We start from the raw sequence: 25,424 nt of genomic DNA, 5'->3' as shown, positions 1-25,424 counted from the left end.
ATGGGGACTTATATTATTCTCTTGACTTTTGAGTATGGGTAAAAATTTTCCAAATAAAGTTGACAGTATTTTAAATGTAATGAATGAAGAATTATTAGTGCCACTGTCATAGAATTGTTGTGGAGATAGTGCCTGTTAAACTCCATGTTACATTATTTGACCTTAAAATAATAAAAATAGCTCAGATCCCATGCCCTCCACCCATTTCTTCCCACCAAACTGTAAAAGATTGTTTTTTCATCCCACAGTTTGAGCTAAAAGTGCCTGTGGAGCTATCCGTGGTGCTGACCAGTGCTATCCAACAGGAACCCAGGAGGAAAGGGAGGAGGCAGGGCAGGAAGGAATGAAAGATGAGTTTGGTGTTATATACCCTGAATTTGACTTTTCTGGACTACCCTCAATGGAGAGAGATCTAATAAGGATGATGTTTTATGGTCCTAGAATTTAGGAAGCCAATTAGGCTAGAGATAGAGTTCATCTTTCTTTTGGCTAAGTCTTCCCAGGGCCTCTCCTTTAACTAGACACCAGCCTGCCAACTAAGGAGGAAAATTTGGTCATAAATATATATAACGTCATATCAGCAATTTGGTGAATGTAAACATAAATTTAAACATATGGCCATATTTATGTACAACAGTCCTTTTGATAAAACATAGCCACCTGGAATCATGTCGATGGATGATACTCCTGAAGGAGAAAATTAACATTACAGTTAGAGAAATGTAAACCACCTTCACAGGTGGAAAACAAGGTTACTGCAGCGTGATTACTTTTATTTTCAGATGTAGGAAAGTTAATAATGAGGGAAACCAGAACAAGGGGAGTAGAAAGGAGATAAAGTGGGAATGGTCTTAAAATCTACATCTAAGGCCTTTTGGGCTGTATTTGGAACTGAAAAAGGAGTAAAACCTGTTAGTTTCAAATCTGTTTCCAATGCTTTGTTTTACTGTGTTCAAATTTTATAGAAGTATAAGTATCATGAAATCATAGAGATTATCTCATTTCCCTCCTTATTTTTCAGGTGATGAAATTGAATCCCCAAATGATTAAATGATCTAAGATTAGCTAGCTAGTTCATGTCATATTGTGTTCATTGAACCTCTTCAAGTGTCTGAAATATTTCTCCTACCCAGCACCCCTCCTCCCCCACAGACTGGTTAATTCCCACCATTCTGCAAATTTTAAGTTAGGGATCCCTTTATCTGAGGAGTCTACCCCACTCCCCTCACCCCTTGATAAGATCAGATAATTACAATAGCAAGAAAGCACCCACATCTGTTTATTGAAGACTTACTAATTAATCATCATAACAACTCTATGAGGTAGATAGAGGTTAGCTGCACTTTGCAGAGGGTGAAACTGAAATACAGGGGCACTAACTAACTAACTTGCCCAGCGATATAATTACATGTGCTAGAACCAGAATTCAAACGCAGTCTTACTCAAGGTCTGAGGTCAACTCACCACACTTTTCTATTGTCAAGATACCTTGTGCCTGTCTTGGCACTTACTGCTCTTATAATGTTATATTTATCTGTGAGATTATGTGAAACAAGGCTCATTGCATATATTTTTTTCATATGTAGAGGTACTACTGTATTTTTATAGTATTATTCTCATTGCACTGCACTGTCATACAGTTGCCTGTGGTACCATAGTACAACTGCATTGTTAGAAGAACTCTGAGAAAATGCCCACCTGGTGCACCCTAGGTCGTGTCAGTTGGTAAGTACTCAATAATTGAGGGGCTTTAATTATAAACAGGCTTAGAGGTGACTTAGCTTGAGACCCAAGACAGAGTCTCACCTGGTATCCAAGGCTCTTAACTTTTATTCCCTACTTCTTTTTGGTACCCGTACTAAATACAGTTAGAAAAGTGAATCTGGAAAAATTTGTTGCTTTCCAGAGCTGATTTTTTAACTAGATCGGCAGCTAGGTATAAGTTTCATCCTTGCTAAGGATGAAAAACTTGTTGGTTTTATCCTTGAGAACAAGATGGATCCAGGGTCTTTATGATACCGTGGTAGTTAACATAACTGTCTGAACCAGTCTTTTGGGTATGGACCATTAGGAAAGGCTAGAGTAAATATTTTCAAATTAGCATGTAATTCGCCGGTGTAGTTGTTAATGTCCTCATTCAGTTACAGCAAGAGGTGAATACTTCTTTGTCCTTTCTTTGGTCTTTAAGGTGCATTTGCTTCTGTGTGTATTCCATGTCGTCATGTATATATTTTGTGTGGTGCAGATAGGATTTATTATTTCAAATCATATCCTTGAACTTAGTTCAGCGGTGTTATCTCTAGGGTATAGAAATGCATTTGGCAAGTGATCAGCAGTGTATTCTGGTATGCAAAAACCTAGCTGTAGAATAAAAATTGAGTTATAAAATTAATCTATAAAATAGTCACAGATAAAATGGTGAAGAGACTAGAATTAATCTTAAGAAAGAACAAGACAAAATGCAGATATCCTAAAATCAAAAACAGTAGTATTCATGAAAGTGACAATCAATTATTTAATTCCAAGGACAGATACATTATAGTCTAAAAATATATTTCAGATTCACAATTGCCTAGCTATTTTATGTGGCAGAATACCAGCTTTGCATATTTATTAAAATTATTCATAACTGCGTAGCTGCCCAGATGAACTGTTGAGTTCTTGTTCCTTGATTCAATATATTATCTTGTCCATTTTATCATGGCACTGTAATAGAACTTTGTCTAAATTTTAGAATGATCCATGGAATATTTTCAGTATCACCATCTCCTAAATACATATTTTATCATTTCTATTTTGCCTAATGTGATCTTTTACATAGCTTTAGAAGAAATCATCTGTCTCCATAGGAAAATCACAAGTTGTTTTTTTTTTTTTTTTCTTAAGGGAGTGTATTTCAGACAGAAATCTTTATTTAGTATGGAAAGTTATTGTATCATTAATCTTCAGGTACCGAAATATTCCTGTTACCTAAAAATTCGGACAAGATGTGTATTCTTCAGAATAATAGAAAATAGAAGTGCGCAATCTTTATGTAGATTTTTATGGAGAGCTGTGTTTGCTTTAGGTATTGTTGAGTCGTGTGTTGCTGTGGCCAGTCAGTGTGACAGTAGTTGTGGTGGTGAGTTCTGGAGCTGAAATGCCTTCATTTCATATCCTAAGCCCACCACTGATTATTTATTTATTTAACTTTTTGAGCACTATCTCATCTCTCGTATTGAATGATAATGGTGTCAGCCTTGCAGGGTTATTAAAGAAGATTCTATGAGATAATGCAGATAGAGCACTGAGAACACATCTCTAAATTGGTACAAACTCAGAAGATGATGTTAGGAAACAAGAATAAAAGCTTTTTAAACTAGAGAATATTAATTATACTAGAGTTCATAGTAGTCTCAGACAGTCTAGTTTAATCCCCTCTCTCTTTGTGTGGATGAAAAAGGCAGCTGTAAAAGATTGAGTGACCTCTTCAGGATTATCAAGCTAGGACAGCAGACTCTATAACCCAAGTCTTCTGGCTCAAAGTTAAGTGTTCCATCTATTTTACTAAAATGCTGACTTATCCACAGGCACATTCATTGAACCTGTCCTAGATGTCATTGTGTTATGTATGTGACTTCTTATCCAGTATATAACACTTCTAGCTCCTCTTGATTTGATGTCCTGGTGGTTGTTAATCCTCTAGAAATACATTTCTGTACACCCGAGAGTCATGGAGAAAACTATTGACTGTCCTCGAACTAGCCATGTCCTCAGTGAATGTGAGCAGCTCTATCTGAATGCCTTGATGGGACAATAGCCGTATCCGTTGGAAAAGGGAATGCCCTTGAAGTGGTGTAGAATTTCCCTGGAGATACCATAAATTTCTAACATTAAAATGAACCCTTTCTTCCTTATAAATCAGAGTCATGTGTTAAAGGAGATGTATTAGATGCTTCTCAGCTATTATGTTTTAGTGTGTTCTATAAAATTCTCAGTAAAGGAAAGGTCAGTGTTTGTACCGTAAACAGTGTTCACAGGGGCATATTTAACCCCAGTCCCTTTTGGAATTCCTGGAGCGTATATTAATCGGACTTGCTCCTCTTTGAAAGTGCCCCATTACTCATCACCTCCCAGATTGACCCCACTGCCTGCCTGGGCATTCTCTTTGTTGGAGATACTGACCACCCTGAGTCTGGGGCCAGTCTTTCATCAAGGGAAAAAATGAAATGGAGTGATTTCACCTCTTTAACAGCATGGGGTTAGGCTCTCGCCTTCCCACTCAGCTGCACTTTTGCATCTGTGGTTAAAGTAACAAGATTGTCGTCACACTGCCTTGTGGGGTGTGCCGAGTGGAGTCCTTCTTGTGTGTTTTCATGGAGACCACGTGTGAGACTGAGAGTGACCAATGGCTGACCTTTGCATACTGACGACACAGGTGGTGGTTCCTGCTCCACGAGTGGCGAGTTTTGTGACCTTTCTGGTTGTCAGCACCACTCCCAGCCTGCCAGCCTCCTGCTCTGAGCACACGATGGGAGAGCTAATGGCCGCAGGCTTGCTCTGCAGAGCAGTGTTGAGGCTTAATTGAAGAATATTTTTAACCCATTACCAGGAGCAGTAGGAGGAAATGTTCAGAGTCTTGATGAAGCTTTGCAGCTCTTTCCATTTAAGAGAGTAGATCCCCAAATGAACAAATTATAACCTAAAATAGTAATCCATCTTTATTTTTAATCCCTTCGTCTTCCCAAGATAAAGACTCTTCACTCGGAGGGCACAAAAAGGGGCAGAACGAGGGAGGAGGTTACAGATGATTCTTCCTCCTGGATAATGTGAACACACAGTGCCCCTGGTTGAGAGCAGGATGGCTTTGGATGGACCATTCTGAAAAACCTGTTTCAGAACGGGTGTGGACATGCGTGCTAGTCTAGTCATGACCCATAGAGAGGTGACTGGTGGACACTTCAAGGTGTACAGGCCCCGTGAAGAGAAGGCAACAGTCCAAGGAACAAGAGTGGGCTTTTCCTTATGTCATGATTTCTGACTCCTTTCTTGTTTTCATGAGTAAATATGCTTTCATGCTTTCAAATTTAGAGGGGCTTTTCAAAGACTGCTGAGAGATGCCCCCCAAACTATCCTCACCGCCAACATCCCAGTCAGCCTTGGCTTACGTTCAAATTTAATCTTCTCTTTAACGCCACCGAATAGTCTTCTTTTGCTTGATTCCTTTATTTTGTCCCTTCATTTCAAAACGGCAAGAAAAAGTGCTTCCAGTTTTTTTCTTTAATTAAAGTAAGCATGAATTAGCATATGAACTATCAGAGAATATCTAACTAATTGATGTCTGGAAGCATCTGGGCTTTAAACACACAGAATTTGAAGGGCGTTTTCGTTTATTGATTCTTCTCTACAGTCTCTGATTTTTTTTCATGTTTCCAATAGCCAAAAATATACTGCTTTTTTTTTTAAGTTTATTTATTTATTTTTGTGAGAGAGAGCTTGGAACAGAGAGAGAGGAAGACAGAGAATCCCAAGCAGGCTCCATGCTGTCAGTGCAGAGTGCTGTGTGAGGCTTGAACTCATAAATCATGAGATCATGACCTGAGCTGAAATCAAGAGTCAGACGCTTAACTGACTGGCCACCCAGGCCAAATTATGGTGTATCTTAAATACTGGATCACAAGGATTTCCGGTCTTTAGCTTCATGAGATATTCAGTCACAGAATTCACCTATGTTTCTCAAAGAAAAGTGCTACCTATAGCTACCCTGGCCACATGGGGTAAAATGATAAGTGAAAATGCTTTGTCTTAAGCATTTGTTCACAGGAACATATAAACGTCAGCCTGATGGATGTAGTATCAGATTAGACCAGCTGCATGGGAGCTGCAGAATCCTTTTGGTCTAAATGTTGTAGTTTACAGAAAAGCTGTTATTTCAGTCTCTCTTGCCTACTTGCATGGTCAGCTAAATTCAAAAATCTCTAAAAGGCACTTGCAGAACAAAAGATGACCATGGTTTGGCTGGGTGGACAAAAAAGAAAGCATGGTAAATGGTAGTGTATGGGAAAGCAGATATTCTGGAAGCCTTTTCACCCTGAAAGACTAGATGCAGAAAAAAATCAGAGAAACTTGCCTTGTAGATGTTCTGTTCAACTTGGAAGAGAGTAAGGGAAATCTGTAAGGCAAAAAGTCTGTATAGTAATTTGAAACCAAAGTGGTACGGTGGAGAGGCCAGGACTGCCCTCCTGGGACTGCCTGCATCAGGGACTCGCAGCTTAACTGCCTTGGGCAAAAAGAGACGAGGAGTTCTGGGGTCTGGGTACGGTCGGAAGGCCAAACATGAAACACTCTCACAGAGCAAGAACCTTCACAGAAACTGTACCCTCAGGTGCAGGTGCACGTGAGAGCTGGACAAGAAAATGAGCTCCCCAGGAAAAGGGAGCAGTTGAGGAAAACTGTTTTGCTGTTGGTCTAAGGGGAAGGAAGGTAGTAACGTTGTAGTCATCATCTTTGAGCATTTGTTACTACAAGCTTGTTTTCAGTGAGTCTGGGGCATAAACTTACAATTCTTGCAAGGTCATGGAAACCCTAGCCTAAGAAACTTAAACAACAAGTTTCTGGATTGGCAGAACCCTCTGAACCTGGTAAATACAAGCATTTAAGTCCTCTCTGGAGGAAAACATTAACAGTCCTGTTCTCTCAGAAGGTCCTACAGATTCAGCTTATACAAGGTTACCTATAAAAAAAAAAAAAAATGCCAGACACTCAACAGAGAAATCCAGAAATTACCAAATGGGGAATAACACAAGGCATAGTTCACAGAAGTCAACAGAAACAATAAACAGATTAGATCCGCCATGCCTAAGAACACTGGGATGCTGGCTTTGGATATAAAACCAATGTACAGGAAGTCCATACGAACAAAATTGAACAAGGAATAAGAGACCATCAAACATAGAAATATCTGAAAAGGAAGCAAATAGAATTACAAGAAAAAAAAAAGAATAGTTGGAAATAAAAACTCATTAGTGGGTTAAGTAGAAGATTACACACAGCTGAAGAGGGGTGAATGGCCTCAAAGATTAGGAAGGACATCTGACATGAAGGGCAGAGAGACGGCGGGGGTGAGAAAGAGTCGAGAGTAAGTTAGAGGGCTGATAGGAGAAGGTGGAACATATGTCCTTTTGGAATTCCAGATGTTAAAATCTTGAAAATGGAGGGAGTGGTCCAGAATTGAAGGATCTGAAACTTCATCCAAATAACAATTTAATAAATAAGGAAAATTTTGTCTTTATTTTAGTAAATGAGCTTGCTACAATTTCACAGATGGTTTTTGAAGACGCAAGACTCCTGGGCCAAATGCGAAGGATCTTATTACAGCGTAGTACGCAGCATGAACTATATGTTCAAGCCAGCTCCCCCTGCCCCCCATGTCCCCTGGGGGTGATGCAGAGTGGGACATGCAGAAAGTCAGAGTCATATCCAGAGACCCCCCCCCAATCTTTTAAAATGGACTATAGAGGCACCTGGGTGGCTCAGTCGATTAAGCATCCAACTGTTGACTTCTGCTCAGGTCATAATCTCATGATTCATGGGATGAAGCCCTACATCGAACTCTGCACTGATAGCATGGAGCCTGCTTAGGATTCTTTCTCTCTCTCTCTCTCTCTCTCTCTCTCTCTCTCTCTCTCTCTCTCTCTTTCTCTCTCTCAAATAAATAAAACTAAACTTTAAAAAAAATTTTTTTGGAGAAAATAAAAATAAAATGGACTATAAGCAAATCTGCTCTTTGTTTGGCCAGGAGGGAGACATTATTTTATCTCCAGGACAGTAAACAAATCTGCTCTCTGCTCCAGAGGGAGACTGTCTTCTAAGGTTGTTTGCTATACAGATATCCTTGGAAAGTTATCCCAGAGCCAAAGCTGTCAGTGTCTGTGCTCACAAAACATGCAGAAATAGGAGTCCAGTGGAAAATTATTTCCTAGTAGCAGAGAGGTAATTTGTTTAAGGTATCAAGACAGAATTTTCCAGAAATGTTGAAAGTTTAGAATGCTCATACGGAGAAAACACCCTGCGTAACAAGCAACGTAAATACATATTTAGACATATCATGGTGGTACTGCAGGCTCCCAAAGAGAAAGCATAGTTCAAATTGACAGGCTAGTTCTAGAATTCTTTGGAAAAGCAAAGGGTCAAAAATAACCAGGACCTTTCCAAAAAAGAACCAGAAAAGGAGAGATAAGATGTCTTGCCTTATGGAGACCAAGGTCTGTTATAAACCTATAGTAATTGGGGGGCCTGGGTGGCTCAGTGGGTTAAGCGTCTGACTTCCGCTCAGGTCATGATCTCATGGTTCTTGAGTTCGAGCCCCATATCGGGCTCATTGCTCTCAGCACAGAGCCTGCTTCAGATCCTCTGCTCCCCCCTCTCTTTGCCCCTCCCCGACTTGCGCTCTCTTAAACATTAAAAAACAAAAACTATTGTAATCAAGACTGTGGAATTAGGGTATTGGTGTAGACAAAGAAACCACTGGAACTATATAAAAAGCCTATACACAGTACCGTGCATACATGCAAACTTGCTTTATGACAGAATGCATGTTGCAGATCAGTGGGGAGAGGATGAACTGTTCATTAACGATGCAGTTACAAGATTATACATGTGAAGAAAAAAAAAAAAACAGACTGTGACATACACAGAAAGTCAGTTCCAGGTAGATTAAATAGTTGAATCTTTAATTTTTTTTTTAATGTTTATTTTTGAGAGGCAGAGTGTGAGCAGGGGAGAGGCAGAGAGAGAGAGAAAGACACAGAATCTGAAGAGGCTCCAGGCTCTGAGCTGTCAGCACAGAGCCCGACGTGGGGCTTGAACTCACAAGCCGGGAGATCATCACCTGAGCCGAAGTCAGATGCTTAACTGACTGAGCCACCCAGGCGCCCCTAAATAGTTGAATCTTTAAATCATGGAGCAAAGTTTTAAGAAGAAAGTAAAACTGGAATTTTCCTTTTTGTAATTAAAAAAAAAATTTTTTTTTTAATGTTTATTTTTGAGAGAGAGAGAGAGAGAGGCAGAGTGTGAACAGGGGAGGGGCAGAGAGAGAGGGAGACACAGAATCCAAAGCAGGCTCCAGGCTCCGCGCTTGAACCCACGGACCGCGAGATCATGACCCGAGTTGAAATCAGAGGCTTAACTGACTGAGCCACCCAGGTGCCCCAAAACTGTGGAATTTTCAATGAACCAAAAAAGAGAGAGAGAGAGAGAGATTAAGACTGAGATTCTCTCTGGGAGTTTAAGGAAGAAACTGGCAACAAAAGTGATGTTTTAAGTGCTGTCTAGCTGCAGGTATGGATCCATGGTTTTCAGACTGTATCATACACCTTATGACAGAAACTGTTAGTGAAGATGAGGCTGAAGATTTAAGACCTGAGGCAGAGCCAGGGGATGGAAAGTTTGTGGACATAATTTCTTTAGCTGAAAGTGATCTGCAGAGGAGACGAGGTGCTGGGGGCTGGTGAAAGCCGAGTGAACACGAGGTCTCTCCCTGTGCTCCAGCATTGAAACATGCAAATACAAAGCCGTCTGAAGTATCCTTCCTGAAACTCAAAGACCTAAGCACGGTGGTCAGACGTTTTTATAAATGAGACCACCAGATTTCCTGCACTAAGACTTTGTATTCATCTTAGTTTAATGTAGATTTGAAATTAGCCTTATCATAAAATAAAAGAAACTGAATGCAAAAAAAAAAAAAAAAAAAGTGGGGGGGGGAGGGGGGAGGATTTCTCTTACCAAACCCAAAATACACAAACTGCTAGGGAAAATTGATAAATTCAACTATATGCAAAATAAATGCTTTATCAAAAGGATATCTTTTTTTAGGGGCGCCTGGGTGGCACAGTTGGTTAAGCGTCCGACTTCAGCCAGGTCACGATCTCGCGGTCCGTGAGTTCGAGCCCCGCGTCAGGCTCTGGGCTGATGGCTCAGAGCCTGGAGCCTGTTTCTGATTCTGTGTCTCCCTCTCTCTCTGCCCCTCCCCCGTTCATGCTCTGTCTCTCTCTGTCCCAAAAATAAATAAACGTTGGAAAAAAAATATTAATAAATAAATAAATAAATAAATAAATAAATAAATAAATAAATAAATGGATATCTTTTTTTTCAACGTTTATTTTTGAGAGATAGAGACACAGTGCGAGCGGGGGACAGTCAGAGAGAGAGACAGAGAGACAGAGACATAGAATCCCCAGCAGGCTCCAGGCTCTGAGCTGTCAGCACAGAGCCCGATGTGCGGCTCAAACCCACAAACCGTGAGATCATGACCTGAGCCAAAGTTGGATGCTTAACCAACTGAGCACTCAGGCACCCCAAAGGGTATCTTGAACAAATTGAAAAGACAAGCCCCAGTGGGGAGAAGTAATCTCGCAACATATATCACTGACGATGGATTAGTATCTAAAACAGATAAAGAAATCATATGAATAAAATAACAATAGGCCAGAGGTATGAACACACATTTTTAAAGAAAAGGAAACATGACTGGTGAATGAACGTAGAAGACAATCAGCCTCCGTAATCTGAGAGCCGGAAATTAAAATCACAGTGATACCATTTGATATCGACCAGTTTGGCCAGATGAAAATTTGGGGCAGTACTGTTGGTGGGGAAGGATGAGAGTAGAGGGGATTCTCATGTTCTCATCATCTTATTCCCTTCCAAGACCCAGGCAGCCAAATACAGTCTGACTTTCCTTGCGTTTTATCACATGTAAGGAGAAAAGTAACTTAACAAAAAAGTTACATTGCTCTCTTAATAAGCACTAAGTTATCTTTGAAGCCAAAATATTCTCTGCTCAAACCTTGAACACGGGGGTAGATTTGGTTTATATTTTCAAGAGGAAAGAAAGATCTGCTGAGAGATTCACAACATACCAGATGACACCAGGTTTTTGTTGTTGTTGTTGTTGTTGTTTGTTTTTAATCCCAACCCCCAAGTTTAGAAAATTCAAAAGAAAATGTTAAGGTAGAGTCTTCTGTATCATGCTTTTATTTCTGTTGTGATTTAACTTGACCTACGCGTTACGTGCAAAATGAAAAATCAAAACACAAGACGCACAGTGATTAGAGGAAAGGAAAAGGCATAAGCCACTAGAACTCCTTGTGTTTGAGATGAAGACATTCATGCCACAAAACCCGATTATCCACTAGAAAAAGAATCCTTTGGAAAATCTTGTGCTGTGACATGGGCCAAGGAGGACTGAAGACTCAGACCACGGTTTCAAGAGCGGTCTGTGGGGATGACCCTGGGGCAACTAGAGGAAACTGTGGGAGAGGCAGGATGAGAATTTTCCAAACTCTCAGTTAGGCACGCGCCAAAGTCTAATTTCAAGCTCTAGAATTGTTTACCGAATAGTTGCTGTCGTTGAGCATGGTTAAGATGTGTGGTAATGTTAAAAAAAATGAAGAGAACCCCCCCCCCCCCCGCCAAAGCTAAAACTCTAACCTAGAATAACTACATGGACACTGTTGCCTGCTTCTTTCAATTGGTAGCTTTTGAATAACTCAGTATCTGTGAAATCTGTGCATACATACTCTTATTATCCAGCAGACTTTTTATTGAAGAGGTCTTAATGCATGAATTAAACTGGACCATCAAGTTAGTTAGCTGGTTAGCCAGATGAGTTATAGGAAGTACAGGAAGTTACCATTTTGGGGAGAAATTTCCCAGCTCAGATTAGAATACTTGTCAAACTTGGTGGCAGGAGACTAGGTCTGAATCAATATTTCTGCCTGGAAGTCACATAACCTCTATGAGAGATTAATGTGGTTACTGTTGGACTCTGTATTTTCCATCAGCTAAGTATGTGCACTTGTCATTCATATTTTGTTTTTAGCTTGTAACACTGACAGAAAAATCTCTGCGGAATAAAGAACCAGTTTCCTGAGTGTACAAAGCTGTATTGTATTTGCATGTTTCCAGGATTTAAGTGAAGGGTGTTTTTTCCTTGAAACATTATTTATCCTTTTGATTCTTCTATTTTTATGGTACTGAAAAACATTATAGACAGCTACTAAGATGTTTAGTGTCTCATTTTGTTTCTGCTGATTCTAATTTTGTTAATTAAATAGTACAAGAGATTTTTTATATTATTATTAAATGACATATTCTCACAATTTTTTCCCGTAAAACCCTGAGTAAAATTTCTCACTTTTGTTAAAGCTACTCTACTTTGTGTATTACATAATGTGTTTATGGAAGTACATCATAAGCCATTTCTGTTAGGTCAGGTGAGTCATTCCAGTTTTACCTCTGTTAATTCAAGTACGTGATTGGGCATATGGTTTGCATGCTTGCTTGGCCAAGGATGCACGATGGAAGGGAGTTTTGCAGTCACCAAGAAATCATTTGTACTTCATCACAACCCCACCCGAAAGTCACTGGCTAAAGCCTTAAAAGAAGTGGGATTCTTTAGCTTGCTTTATTTCACTTTATTTTGTACATGATTATAGTACTCTTAACAAATAAACAAGTCAACAAAAACTTAACCTCATTTATAATAGCAATGGTGGGAAATACCAGAGGCCCCACCATATATGATTAAGGAAATAATGATGCAGGAATATGATTGAATGCTACACAGCCATTTAATGTATAAAACGAATGGCTTTGGAGAATTTTCATAATATATTATGAATTTAGAAAGCAGGCTATATACCTATACTTACAAGCCCATTTGTATTAAAAAAAAAAAAAAAAGCTTTGAAGGATGGACCTTAAATATCTATAGTTTTCTTGGAGTGCCTGGGTCGCTCAGCCGGTTAAGTACCTGACTCTTGATTTTGACTCTGGTCATGATTTCACGGTTCATGAGTTTGAGCCCCACATTGGGCTCTGCACTGACAGAGTAGAGCCCGCTTGGGATTCTGTCTCTCCCACTCTCCCACTCACACGCATGCTCTCTCTCAAAAAAAAAAAAAACAAAACTATATATATATATAAATATATATATATAAATATATAAATATATATATATAACTATAAAACTATATATATATAAATATATAAATATATATATATAAACTGTATATATATAAATTTATATATATATATAAATTTATATATATATATAGTTTTTGCAAGTGGTAGTATTGTATGTGGTGTCTATTCTTTATGCTTTCTATTACTGTCTGATTTTTCTCTAACAACGTACAACTAAACATTTTCAGTCACATCATATAAATAGATGTTCTAATAAAATTTCGTAAAGTATTAAGGGAAAAAAGGAAACACACACTTAGTGCATTTTTGTTATTATAGCACTGTTCAAATAATTGTTACAGAGTTAGTTATATATGCGTTATTACATATACACATATACAAAATTATATATAACAGTTATATAACTATTGATCATATATGCCACATGTTTTATTGCTAAGCCCTTCATGTAAGTTTTCTTATTGATTCCTCAGAATAATTTATGAAGTTGAGAGAAAATGTAATCATCCCCACTTTACAGATAAGAAAACTGAGGCTTTGGCCAGTTGGATTTTTTGCCCTCAGTCATGCAGCTACTGAGTGACAGAGCCCAGCTCTGGACAGGAGTCTGAGACTCAAGCCTGTGCTCTTAAGCACCACACTTTTGTCATGTTGCCCTTTTTTGGTTGTCATTAAATGTTAGCCGTGGTTTTGCCTTTATCATCCTATAACTGGTCTCCATTTCTCATGGTGGAAGAACATACAAACTCCATTTGAGAGTTAATATTACAGATTGTCACAATTGAATTGAAATGGGTGGTTCGCACCCATATGACATTCTGAAACATCCACTGAGTAGTCAGTAGATTGTATTTTGCACATTTTACAGAGGAATGCAAAATGTATGTTTCTATTTAGGAAGGAAAGATATATGTGGGTTGCGTCAATGACTGCGATTTTGAAATTTATACCTATTTGCTTCTTGGTGGGGGGGGGGATGTGTGTTTTAAGTTTGGAGTAAGTGCAGTGAACCACATAGGGCAAATTATTTGTGCTTCGAGGTCATGCGGTGACTGAGGCTGGGCAGCTGAGGTTACCAGAGAGCATATGGAAGGAAGGGCATTGCTAGTGCAGAATCGTGTGTGTGTAGGAAGCTAAGGGGTATACGTGAGAACACTGCTTCCAGGACCAGCCAAGGCATCCGTTACCTCTGGTGTCACATTTGGGCCTCAGTGAACTTCTGTGTAATCCCTTTGAGAGTCCCGTTCTTTCCCACTTTCTGTGAGATTCCCAAAAAAGCACATCTTGGTAACTAATCCACAGAAAACGCAGTCTTGTCTGGCATTTTCTTCTGCCTGCTCTCCTAAAATCAAGTACAACTAACTTTAATCAAATCGTAATTAAAAATTGTGCTAAGAGAATAAAATTATACTCAACATATCTAGTCAGAGAGCTCTTAGGCTGTTAAGCGTTTAGCTGATATATATTTGCATTCCCAAGTATAATGTTGCAGATTTGAAGCCACGGAATGAATGAATATTTAAGAAAAAGAACCCTTGATTGTTTTAGTTCATGTGCATAGTTTCCAGCACATTTATACTCGCCCATCCTGTGTGGAGGCGAGGCGGAAAGCCTCATCTCTACTATATGAAGCTAACAGTGGTCCTTCTTTTTATGTTTTACACACCACACACACATTATGCACACAGAGTATTGTTTTGTGAGATGAGTTATGTGTGGGAGTCTGAGAGCTATTTGCATCCTGGCTCGTTCCTAATTGTGTATCCTTAGGCACATCACTGAACTCTTCTGTGTCTTTCATCGACTTTACAACGGAGATGCTCCTCATCGCCTAGTTTATTAAACAAAAGCTTCTTTATTAACTGTAGATAATGTGTGTCAAGTCATACAAAAATATGAGGCATCGTTCCTTCCCTTTTTTCACTTGCTCCCGGGAGCACCATTTGAGTCTTTGGAAAGATTTTTTTTTTTTTTCAATGGTGACTCAGAGTTTGATGGTTTATCTCTCTGCTCCATTCCTGTTTTTTTATCTCTCCCCCCCCCCCCGCAGATGTTCTCAGTTCTCCCTTTTATATTTTTCTTCTCTTTAAGAAAGTTTAAAAAAAAAAAAAAACAGAAGACTGTTAATTTTGCATCTAATGCAATAAAATAAATATATGTTTGGAATACATCTGTAAGTTTTTTTTTAATTGAAGTTACATAATATAATGCGTAGACCGTAAGCATGTAGTTCCCTGAGTTTTGACAAATGAATATATCGAGGTCCCCCCTGTCAGGATATAGAACATTCCTGTCACCTTGGGAGTTTTGGCAGAAGCTTGTCTGTGTTTGGGTATGGTTCATTTTCTCCAGATTCCTCCTTGATCTTCTTGCTTTGGGGCATTGTCCATCACCTCCTCACGTTGACTGTCCCTCGTCCATAGCCTTACAGCAGACTTTCTGAATTAGCCCCTTTGGCCGAGGACATGACTTTTGAATGGGAGACAATTTGCTTGCTTTTCCTATATGATTTTTCCCGTGTCCATTCTCCCCACCCCGCTCCAGGTCTCTCTTCCCATTACTAAATTCTGCTGGCAGTATGTTTTATGGTTTACCACTACTGTGATTCAGCCTCCACGGAGGTCATGTAAGGGTTTTGGAATGTTCCATATCAGAAACGTTTTGGTGTTTGACATTATCTGACCCCTTCCATTACCCAGAATTTCCATAGTTGTTGTGTACAGAAGTCTTTCTTCCCCTCAGAAATTAGCAAAATGTACTAAAAGTCTGGGTGATTGTCAATTTTAGGAAATTCATCTCAGAGGCAAACCAGGAAGTACTTTGCTTATTTGCCTTATTTTTTTTTTCCTCCTGCAGATAGATGATGGCTCTTGATTAGTACAGAACTCTCCGTCTTGTGTTTTAAGTCACTTATCTGTGATTTTTTAAAAGCATTCCTTAGATATAAAGGATGACCATAAGTAAGGTTTTTAAAGTATTACTGAATATTGCCAGCCATCATTCTGTTTTTATCTTTTGAATCAATGACTGAACTAATACTTTTGGAATAATTCGTCAAATGAGCATTGCTTATTGGAACTGTTTTAAAAAGATCGAAAGTATGTTTGTTCTACCTTCCCTGTGTATTTACACCTATTCGATTTTGCTTTATGAGCAGCAAAAGCAAACTGTCACTATTTGCTGTAAATTGAAGCTTTTAATAACTATGTCTGTTCTACAACATTTGTCAGCTTTGAATATTCTGTCAGTAGAAAATAAAAATAGCAGGGGAAACTCAGCAGCAGTGACATGGAGAATTTATCTGCTTATGCTAAAGGAAGGTAAAAAATACAATCTTGAAGGGTGAGCATTTGGCATTTTTCCTTCAAATGTAAATTTGAACTGGCTCTTCCTCGAATAAATTTTAGATGAAAAATAGGCAAAATAAGTGAATAAGTTTTGTCATTAAACACAGAACACCTTTTAGCCTAGAGAGAAGAGAGCACCTTTTAACCTAGAAAGAAAAGAATGAAGAAGTAATTTCGTGTCATTGATTCAATCGCACATGCCTTGTTTGACATCGGCTTGAAAAATAAACTTTAGACGTAACATAAAAAGAAACATGATAGCTCAGTAGTAAAAACTTAGACTATAGCCTATAGCATTTAAATTTTTAAACTATTTCGTAGTAAAAATTCATGGGCAGAGAATCATCTTGGATATGTGACAATAAAAAATTAATTTATCTAATAAAGATGATGCTAGTAAATCAGATCTAAATAAATTCCATAGTTCACATTTTTGTTCATAAATCATATGCATCAGTTATAAATATTAAAATCCCGAATGAAATATATATTATGAAAAATTCACTGCCTTCTCTTTTTTAGACAAAAACATAAAAAGTCTTTCAGGGCTTCCTGTCGTTGATTTTCAGAGTGTTAGTTTAAATTCACTTCTTGCCATCGTGTCTCTTTCTTTTCGGTACCTGTCTGTTAGAGTCTCTCCTCAAAAGATACCCTTTTCACTATGGTTATCAGTAGCAGCGAGTGTTTATGAAGCAACTACTGTGTGCCATGTTTGACAAACACCGACAGTAGGTCACTATTTCGAGCAGGAAGAAAAATGTTGCTAAACTCATGCTTCGCTGTCTATGCTACTACTTACCGTACAGTCTTTATTCAAACCTCTGTTGTATCGGGAAGGTGATAGATGGAACAGTACCAGCCTGCTTATTATCTTCTCAACCTTGTGACGTGCCTGCAGATACAGAGGATCTTTAAAACAACCAAAACGAGCTAAGATGATGGTCTCTGCTTTTACAGAGTGGACATGCCTTCATGTTTCATTTGTTTTTGTTTTTGTTTTTTTAAACATAATTTATTGACACATTGGTTTCCATACAACGCCCAATGCTCATCCCAACAGGTGCCCTCCTCAATGCCCGTGTCTTTGTGCTTTAATTTAGTTTTGTATTAGCATTATTCCATTATTACAGATTGAGCCTAAGGGAAAGAAGTAAGTTAGTTATTGTCTAAAGTAATGAGATAATTGCATACGTGTAAGTTGACAAAGCATTCTACAGGTGTGTTACTTTGTGATGAGAAATGCCTGCTCCAAATTCATCCTTTGTAGGGAGTGGAGTTGGGGAAGAGCTTTAGAGAGCTGAACAGGTCTTGTTTTTTAAACAGAAGTCCTGAACTAGTGTTCAGTACTATAAAAAGTTTTCGATGGTTATGTAGTTGGGAATTCATTTTATCACTGTGTGTAAATGGGTTTTTTTTCCAATAAATGTCCTTAATGTCTTACCAAATTTCATTTCAATCAAGATTAAGGAGTGATTTCCAGTAACATTGGGCCGGTCAGTCAACCACTCATGATGTGTGAAGATCCTTGTGTCTTTTTCCTGCCAAGGATTTTCATACTGAGCTCAGTGAAGAACTCAGTTGTGTTCCATCCATCCCCCTACAGAAATCACTTGCCTGTGAAGAATTTAGTGGGGAGGAGAGGAGAGGATGTTTCTACCCCTTGGTGCATTTTTCTCTATCGTGATTTGCAAGATAGTGGTAGCAAAGCCTTTGATTTCCTTTTCTTTCTTTTTGTGCCTCTCCCATGTAGCAAAGTTAAAATCTTCGTCTTTGTCTTCTTTTCTTAGCTCTGATTTTAAGGACCTGTTAGGGTTTACAAAGCTCTGTCTTGGGTTCTTTCAGGTACCGTACTCCTTTTTAAATGCCGATAAGATTCTTCCCTTTGAACGCACTTTTTCTTTTTAATTTTGTTAATTGACTTGGATAAATAAGTTATCCTAGTTGTTTGGATATTGAAGGAATAAGATGCGTATCTCAGAGAGGGAGAGTAATTTAATTCTGTTTTCAAACACGCTGAGTATTGTGTCTTCGCGATTCACAAGGACCCCTCCTAATCTACATTTTGTCAGGGTGTTTGTCTTGCTTATGAATAAATTTGAGTGAAAACGCGTTTTAAGTTAAAGCTGCATTGATGGTTCAAAAAATAAATTAAAAATAAAAATGAGATTGTTAACGTCTTTGATGTAGCAGGTTCATAAAGTTCTCATGGTATTTTTTCAAGAAATATTTAAATGGATTTCCCTTAACTCTTTAGAAGTCTCAGGACAGAATCTCATTTTAGAGGACACTTAGTGGAAAGAGGAAGAGGAATATACTACCTCCTTATAAAGAAACCTAAAAGTCATCTGCCGTAACTAATGCTTGTATACTTTAAGACTTGGACAAATGTAGCACTTTTTACCCCCATTGTTCCCTGTTTTCAATAGTTGGGTTAAGCAGAGCTAGTAATTGGAAAACATTATCTTGCTTTTCAACAGCAGTTATGGAAACCCTTGTTGGAAATCTTCTGTATAGAATCCAGGTACATTTGATTCTCTGTAAAAAAAAAAAAAAAAATCCATTGCTTTTAAGTACGAGAGTGAATCATTGAAGTTTCTATTGAATTTTGGGGGAAAAGCGAATGTTAGTTGTCTATCTCCGCCATCTGCATACCTGCCTCCCTCACCCTGTGTCCTTCCTGGTTCCTCAAGTTACGAACCTGACTGAAAAACGTGATTCGAAGAGCATCAGTCAGACACCATTCCAGTTCTTGCTTATGGGCCAGTCAGAGAACAGTCACGTGCCAAAAACTCACCTGTTGTTGCTTCTTTAACGGTTTTCTTGAGATAATAATTGACAGACCATACGACTCACCCGTTGGAAGTGTACAGTTCAGTGACTTCTAGCATATTCATACAGTTCGCATCCAGACTGTTCTCCAGAGGGTGTGCGCCATTTTACATTCACACCGGCGATGTGTGGGGGCTCCGGCGTCTCCACATCCTGGCCCTCACATGTTCCTTTTCGTCTTCTCTGATGATAGCCAACCTAGTGGATGTGAAATGGTACTGTGGTTTTAGTTTACATTTCCATCCTGGCTGTGGTGTGGAGCATGTTTTCATGTGCTTATTCACAGGTTTTCATGTTGCGAGAGTATCTTACAAACTGGTACTCACTACCGTGGGACCTGATGAAACTACTAGCCAGAAGTGTCTGCTACCGTGTGCCATGCCTGTACCTAAGCTGAGAAGAGCTTTGGGCGCTGCCTCGGTGGCATACAGGGTAAAAGGAAGGACAATGCTTGTTAACGAATATATGGAGTAAAGTCTTTGGGGCGCCGTGGTGGAAGGAAGCATGAACACAGAACAGTGGGAACATAAGGGTGGAAGAGTTTACTTCTGCTGGAGAGAAGGGCTCTGATCAAGAGGGGAAAGAAAAACATGGCAGAGGCCATATTCGTTACACCGTGAACAGTTCTGTCTCAGTCATTGAACCAAGAAGGGGGGCAATCAGAATGAAAGACACAGCTCCTGACTCTTGAGAACAACGAGTGGCCATTGTGGATCTTGATTTCTTGACTGTCAAAATGTTGTAGGCGACGGTTTTGTATAGTACTGCTGGGCTGGTGTCTTTCTCCTTTACGACAGCCTTCGTGATGGGGGAAAGTGCTTTCTCATATCTGTTAAGACGAGACAGGATCTCACTCAGCAGCTGAATAAGAGCTGTGTCCATTTGGTCCCGAAGCTGCTTGTGTTACTTGTCCTTTTTTTAACGCACATGAGAATCCCTTTTAGTGCCCAACTGATATCTGACCCCCCCCCCCAAAAAAAAATTCCTTTTAGAAAAATGTGTGATTTGTAGTCTGAAATTGATGAAATATGAAATGACCTCCCTGGGTCTTTTGTGTCTGTAAAAGAATTCTTTTCTTTTGTAAAATATTTTACTCTTTTCCCTGATTAAATATTTATTTTCAGGTGTTTTGTTTTCTGTTCTCTTTCTGATAGCACTTATAATGGTTTTGGAGAAAAAGATCAGCTTCTGTGGAGCTTACAGATAAAACCACCTTTGGTACTAAATCTCACCTAGTACACTTCTGCCTCTTAAAGACACTCCAAGATCATCTTGAAAAGATGTACAGGAGAAGCAACTTTCAGCATCCCCAATGAGCTCAAATCCTCATTTATGTTTACTAAATTTGCAACTCTGACATGATATTTTACAAAGCCATATAACATGCTTTTGCCAATTGGTTCTGATGTTTGATGGCTTAAGGAGAAATAGATTTGTGTGTTGAAACTTCTGGAACCTTTCCAGCATTACTTTTTCCCCCTGAAAGAGGGTGCTGAGGACTCAGAACTATTAACTATTGTCACACAATTCCCCAGATTTTATTTTCCTGTAGATAAAATTAGATCCAGAACAGGGAATTTTCTGGAATGCTTTCACGGCAAATAAGCTCTTGCAAAAATGCCATGAAATAATTGAAGCTCAGTTATTAGTACAAGTGTTTTCTTAAATATAATTAACTATACATCATATTACATATTTTAGCGTAAGATCGCTATTAATAGCGATGAGAAAACTCTCATTCCTAGTGCTTTGTGCTGTGAACATTACCCTCCAGTTCACCATAAATAATTCCTCTCCCTTCCCTTCCCTTCTTTCTGCAGACCCATTCAGTACACACACGTCGGAAACTCTGCACTCTGTGTGGCAGTTAGTTCCAAGGCCTTGGAGACCCACAGAGTGTGGTTCCGATCCAGCATTGCTGTGTGACCTTGAGCAAGTCCTTTAACCTCACCTACATGTCGATACCCTCTTTTGTAACACATAAAATCAGAAATACTGCCTACTTCCTAGGACTGCCGCGAGGAATAACTGAGATTGCGCACGGCAAGCCCAGGGCAGGGCACCTGGCAGGTGGGACAACCCACTTCCGTACCCTGTCCTTGTCACTGTGGTTCCGCTGTACTTAGTGGGAAAGGCCCACAGAAGCTTGAATTTAAGATTTAAATTCAAATCTGTTAGACTGTACGGAAACATTACTGTTGTGGTGATAACTCACTTTGGAAACATGAATCCCCTGTGTCATTTGTAGGTCGTCTTCATCCGGGTGCGTTGTGGGCATGTTGTCGATCGTTGACACGGCTTGTCTTTATTGAGGGCTGGGCTGTGCAAGGCACAGCTCAGGGGCTGGAGGTGGGAGGTGATGGACTTATATTTTCTAATTCAGCCGAACCACAACCCTGTCAGGATTATGTAGATTTGGAAATGGAAGCAAAGAGAAGTTAGGTGATTTTCCCAAGGTCACATGGTCAACACAGGTGGTACCAGGATCTGTAACGAAGTGGATCATTTGACGTATTATCACTTTTATATGTTACTTGGGTGGGAGTGAATTATGACACAAGTTGTCATTTTAATTCTTGGAAGGAGGTGGAGTAAGGTGTAACAAGAGTTTATACCATTTTTCACATAGCAAAAACCATTTTTACATCTTCAAGGGTCCACAATAAACCCACTCTGAGGTAAAGGGTAACCCTCTTCTCGGTAACAGATCACATCCCTTACCCTTCTCCACAAATCATCACTGTGTGTTTGATGTTGTCCAGACAAATCTATATGATTCACATGGCAGGATGTTATTGGATTTGCTTCTCATAAAAATCTCATTCTGATTTTTAAATAAAGGAGCTCTGTACAAATCCTTAACAATCCTTCATAGTAGTATCTCTGAATAGCCATCCTGTTTTATACATCCCTTCATTATGAAAATATTGTTCAGAGTTTCTTTTTTGTTTGTTGGTTGGTTTTGTCTCCTGTGTACATTAAGCAATAAACACATGTGTTGACCAAAAAGAACTTTTTACCTTTTAGAATTAACATTTTAATTTTAACACACTGATAAATTTCTCTTTTTGGCTTATTAAAGATTAAGCGTGAGATTTTTCTGTGCTGCATATATTATATACCAGAAACCTGGTATATATATAATTTTTAAAAAGTAAAGCATAAATATTTGAAATCTCGAGGCTAGTAAAGAATCATATATAAATTTCAAATGGAGCATTCACAAGGATGTTGTTCTATGAGGTGGTTAGTCTTTTGGAAATAGGCTTAAGGTTGGTGCTTTTACCTAATCGATTGTTCTTCAGCATCCTTGAAGAGACTGTCTATCTGTATGAATGGGAAAGAATGTTACAGAATGGGTTTTATGAATAATATAATTTTACATAACACTGATATCCCTCCAAATCCAGGCACGATATTTCTTTATCTACTGTATGACAACAAGCCATCCTGGATATAATTAATGGCCAGAAAACTTAAGACAAAAGAAAGCGGATCTTCCTCAGCCTACAGCACGCAGTGTGTGAAAAAAAAATGCCGATGAAAAAAATTAGAGATCCAGATGCCATAGCTGGTGGGAGATTTCTGTTGCCAACCAGAGTTCAAAGTCGGAAGCTGGTACTGGTACAGTTTCTACCTTTTCCACCGGTTTCTGTCCAGATCTCCGGGTCTCCACAGAGCAGCACCTGGTTGGTCTGCGGTTCTCAGCCGATCATTCACTGCTTTCCCAAACCGTCTCTTCCCATGCCGTTTGCTTCTTTCCCTCCTCCCCTACCTGCGTTTGCACACCCATCTGCTTTTTTGTAACTTTAATAACGTCAGTGTGCTTTTCTGTCACCAGGTAATGTGTGAGATGATGGAGGAAGTAAAAATCAGACTAAAATCAAACTGATTTCCATGAGCACCTCCACACAGACCAAGCCCTTCTCTATGACTGTCTCAATAAAGATGTGTCCACAACAGCCCATACCATATATAGGTGTGTGTGTGTGTGTGTGTAAATAACCTTGTTTAATTCTTCCCTCCACTTTGAGGCAAAAAAAACCCTTGATAACCTAAACAGTTTGCTGGTGACAGGCCATCCCGTCAGGTGATTGCCTGTGTGGCTCTGCAGAGTCCTAGTTTCAATGGTGGTGGTGGTGGGAAGGCTAGTGGGCTTCCTGCCTAATATTGAGAGGAGGGGACCCATTGTTCGGCTCCCTGCTTCAGTTGCATTGATTGAGCGCCTGTTCTGCATTCAAGACAGGGACTCACGTGAAGCTAGATTTGTCCCCTGCCCATGTGAACTGTACAGTGCAATAGGGAAGTCGCTCTCTACACAGTCTCAAATATAGATACGTATCAGAAACTCGTTAAGTATGGAAAAGGAGAAGTCCACTGTGCTGTGAGAGCTTGCAGCAGGGGACCTGAGAGCCTAGAAAGCTGTGAGGAGTGGCAGGAGCTAACAAGTGAAGGAATGAGAAGGGTAAGGGGAGTCCAGCAGCGAGTGTGGAAGGGCATTCCTGGCGGAGAAAGCTGCACACGCCAAGGCCTTGTGGCAGCAGAGGGCAAGGCTCATGTGAGGAGCTGACTCTGCCTGTAGCAAAGAGACTGGTCCCAGCTGAGGTCAGTGCTGGGCACGAACCGCCTTGTGCTAGCCGGTAGCCCATCTGAGGATTTTTATCCCGGAGTGAAGGGAAAATGGCCAGTGCGGCAGGGCGGGAGTGTGAGCGGGTTCGCTTTTGGAAAGGTCGCTTTCGACTCCGCACACCGAACAGAGTGAGGGGGCTGGTGGAGGCAGAGAGACCACTTGCTGGGCCCCAGCAGGGGCCCAGATATGAGGCAGTGTAGCTTGGACCAGGGGATGATGAAGAGGTTGAGAAAGTTATTGAGGGGAAAAAGTTGGAAGCATGTATGTGATGGTTGGATAGGAGGAAGGGTGAAGTGTCCAGGGCTGTTTTGAGGGGTTGTGTTCTCACTTTAGACAAAATAAATTCAGGGTCTAAAATTAAAAGTACCCTTCAAAATGACTGGAATCCAACAAGCCATGTATTATGTTCTTCCCCCTTCTCTTTCGCCCTCCTTCACTTCCTCCCTCCCTCCTTCTCCCTCTTTGTTAATTATTTAACTTTCTGGTACAGCTCAAGCAAAAAGATTAGCTGCTTGCAGAGGAACTTTGGTCTCTAACTTTGCAAGTGCCCCATGCCAGATCCGTTCCTATTAATATGAATTGGAGGCTTGATATGAATTTTTCCCAAAATATATTGTCTCATTTATGTTAAAAACATATAACTTCGGAGCACTTTACCTTAAACTCTCTGGGAGATAAAACACGAGCTGGCTAGGTTGTTTCTCGGTGCTAAAACCAAACGTCTGCATGAATTGCAATGTTGCTGTAAATATTTCCAGGCACAGACAGGTAGATACAATAGGAAAAGCCCGAACAAATTCTTAGGATGCCAATATTGTCACAAAGTCTCCATGCAGAATGAAGTTGTTTGACAAAGTGTTTCCCTGGTGATTTGGCTGCAGATGAAAATGTCTTCGGCAATAAAATTCCGTGCTGGAGCCTCAGCTCTGTGCAGGCATCAGTCAGCAAATGACATATCAAGGATCTTTTTTTGCTGTATTAGTTAATATGTTGGCAGAAATATGTGAAACATTGTTATTCCCCTCAATTTCTGTGCCTGGATATTTTTCCCCCTACCTTTAAACACGCATTCACTTTACCAAAATATTTTCCAGCCGTAAATCTACGACTAATCAATAGGATTGCATTAGAACAGAGATAAAAAGTTTTTTATTACAAGTGTTTTCTTAGTTACCAATGCCAGAAGACGTATAATAGCAAGAGCTGCTGTCTTGCCATCATTTGTGAATAGTTTCGGGGAAATTTAAGGGTTGGTAAGGCAATTAGTGATGAAGCATATTTTAATTATAGGAACTGGATAAGCTGCGTAAAGCTTTATGAATTAATACATTATTGTTTAATAGGTCACAGTCACGTGTGACTTTAATCACACTTCTTGTAGCCACGGTTTTATTAGCAGTCGTGTTTCATAACAATTTATGCGTAATGAATTCAGAAGTTCCATTTGCGTGATATCAGGGAAATAATTTACCCCATACGTTAGCACTCGTAAACAGCAGCAGAGTCCTGCAGGATCACAACCGAATAATTGTCCAAGATCATTTTACATTCAAAGGTACTTTTAATAATGAGATCATTCTGTACGGCCTTCTGCTATTTCTGTGGATGCCAAGTCTGGCTTTCACGAAGTGATTTAAGAAACAGGAGTGAAG

The 25,424-nt window shown here is 39.6% G+C and overlaps 1 protein-coding gene across 8 annotated transcripts in view; it reads left to right on the top strand.

Moving 5' to 3' along the window:
- Positions 1-25,424, top strand: part of RSU1 (Ras suppressor protein 1) — a 355,401-nt gene that overhangs the window by 137,938 nt on the left and 192,039 nt on the right. The window contains exon 10 of one of the 8 annotated variants that reach the window (XM_045060948.1): positions 22,553-22,568. The exons of the other annotated variants lie outside the window; for them this stretch is intronic. Within the exon in view, the coding sequence (XP_044916883.1) occupies position 22,553 (1 nt within the window). The 3' untranslated portion in view covers positions 22,554-22,568. Of the gene's footprint in view, positions 1-22,552; positions 22,569-25,424 lie in introns of those variants that run through there. 8 annotated transcript variants of the gene reach the window in all.

The sequence above is a fragment of the Felis catus genome, chromosome B4 (assembly GCF_018350175.1).
Source record: "Felis catus isolate Fca126 chromosome B4, F.catus_Fca126_mat1.0, whole genome shotgun sequence".
Lineage (NCBI taxonomy): Eukaryota > Metazoa > Chordata > Mammalia > Carnivora > Felidae > Felis > Felis catus.
Note: the sequence above shows the minus strand (reverse complement) of the source record. Positions and strands in the feature narration are given on the sequence as shown.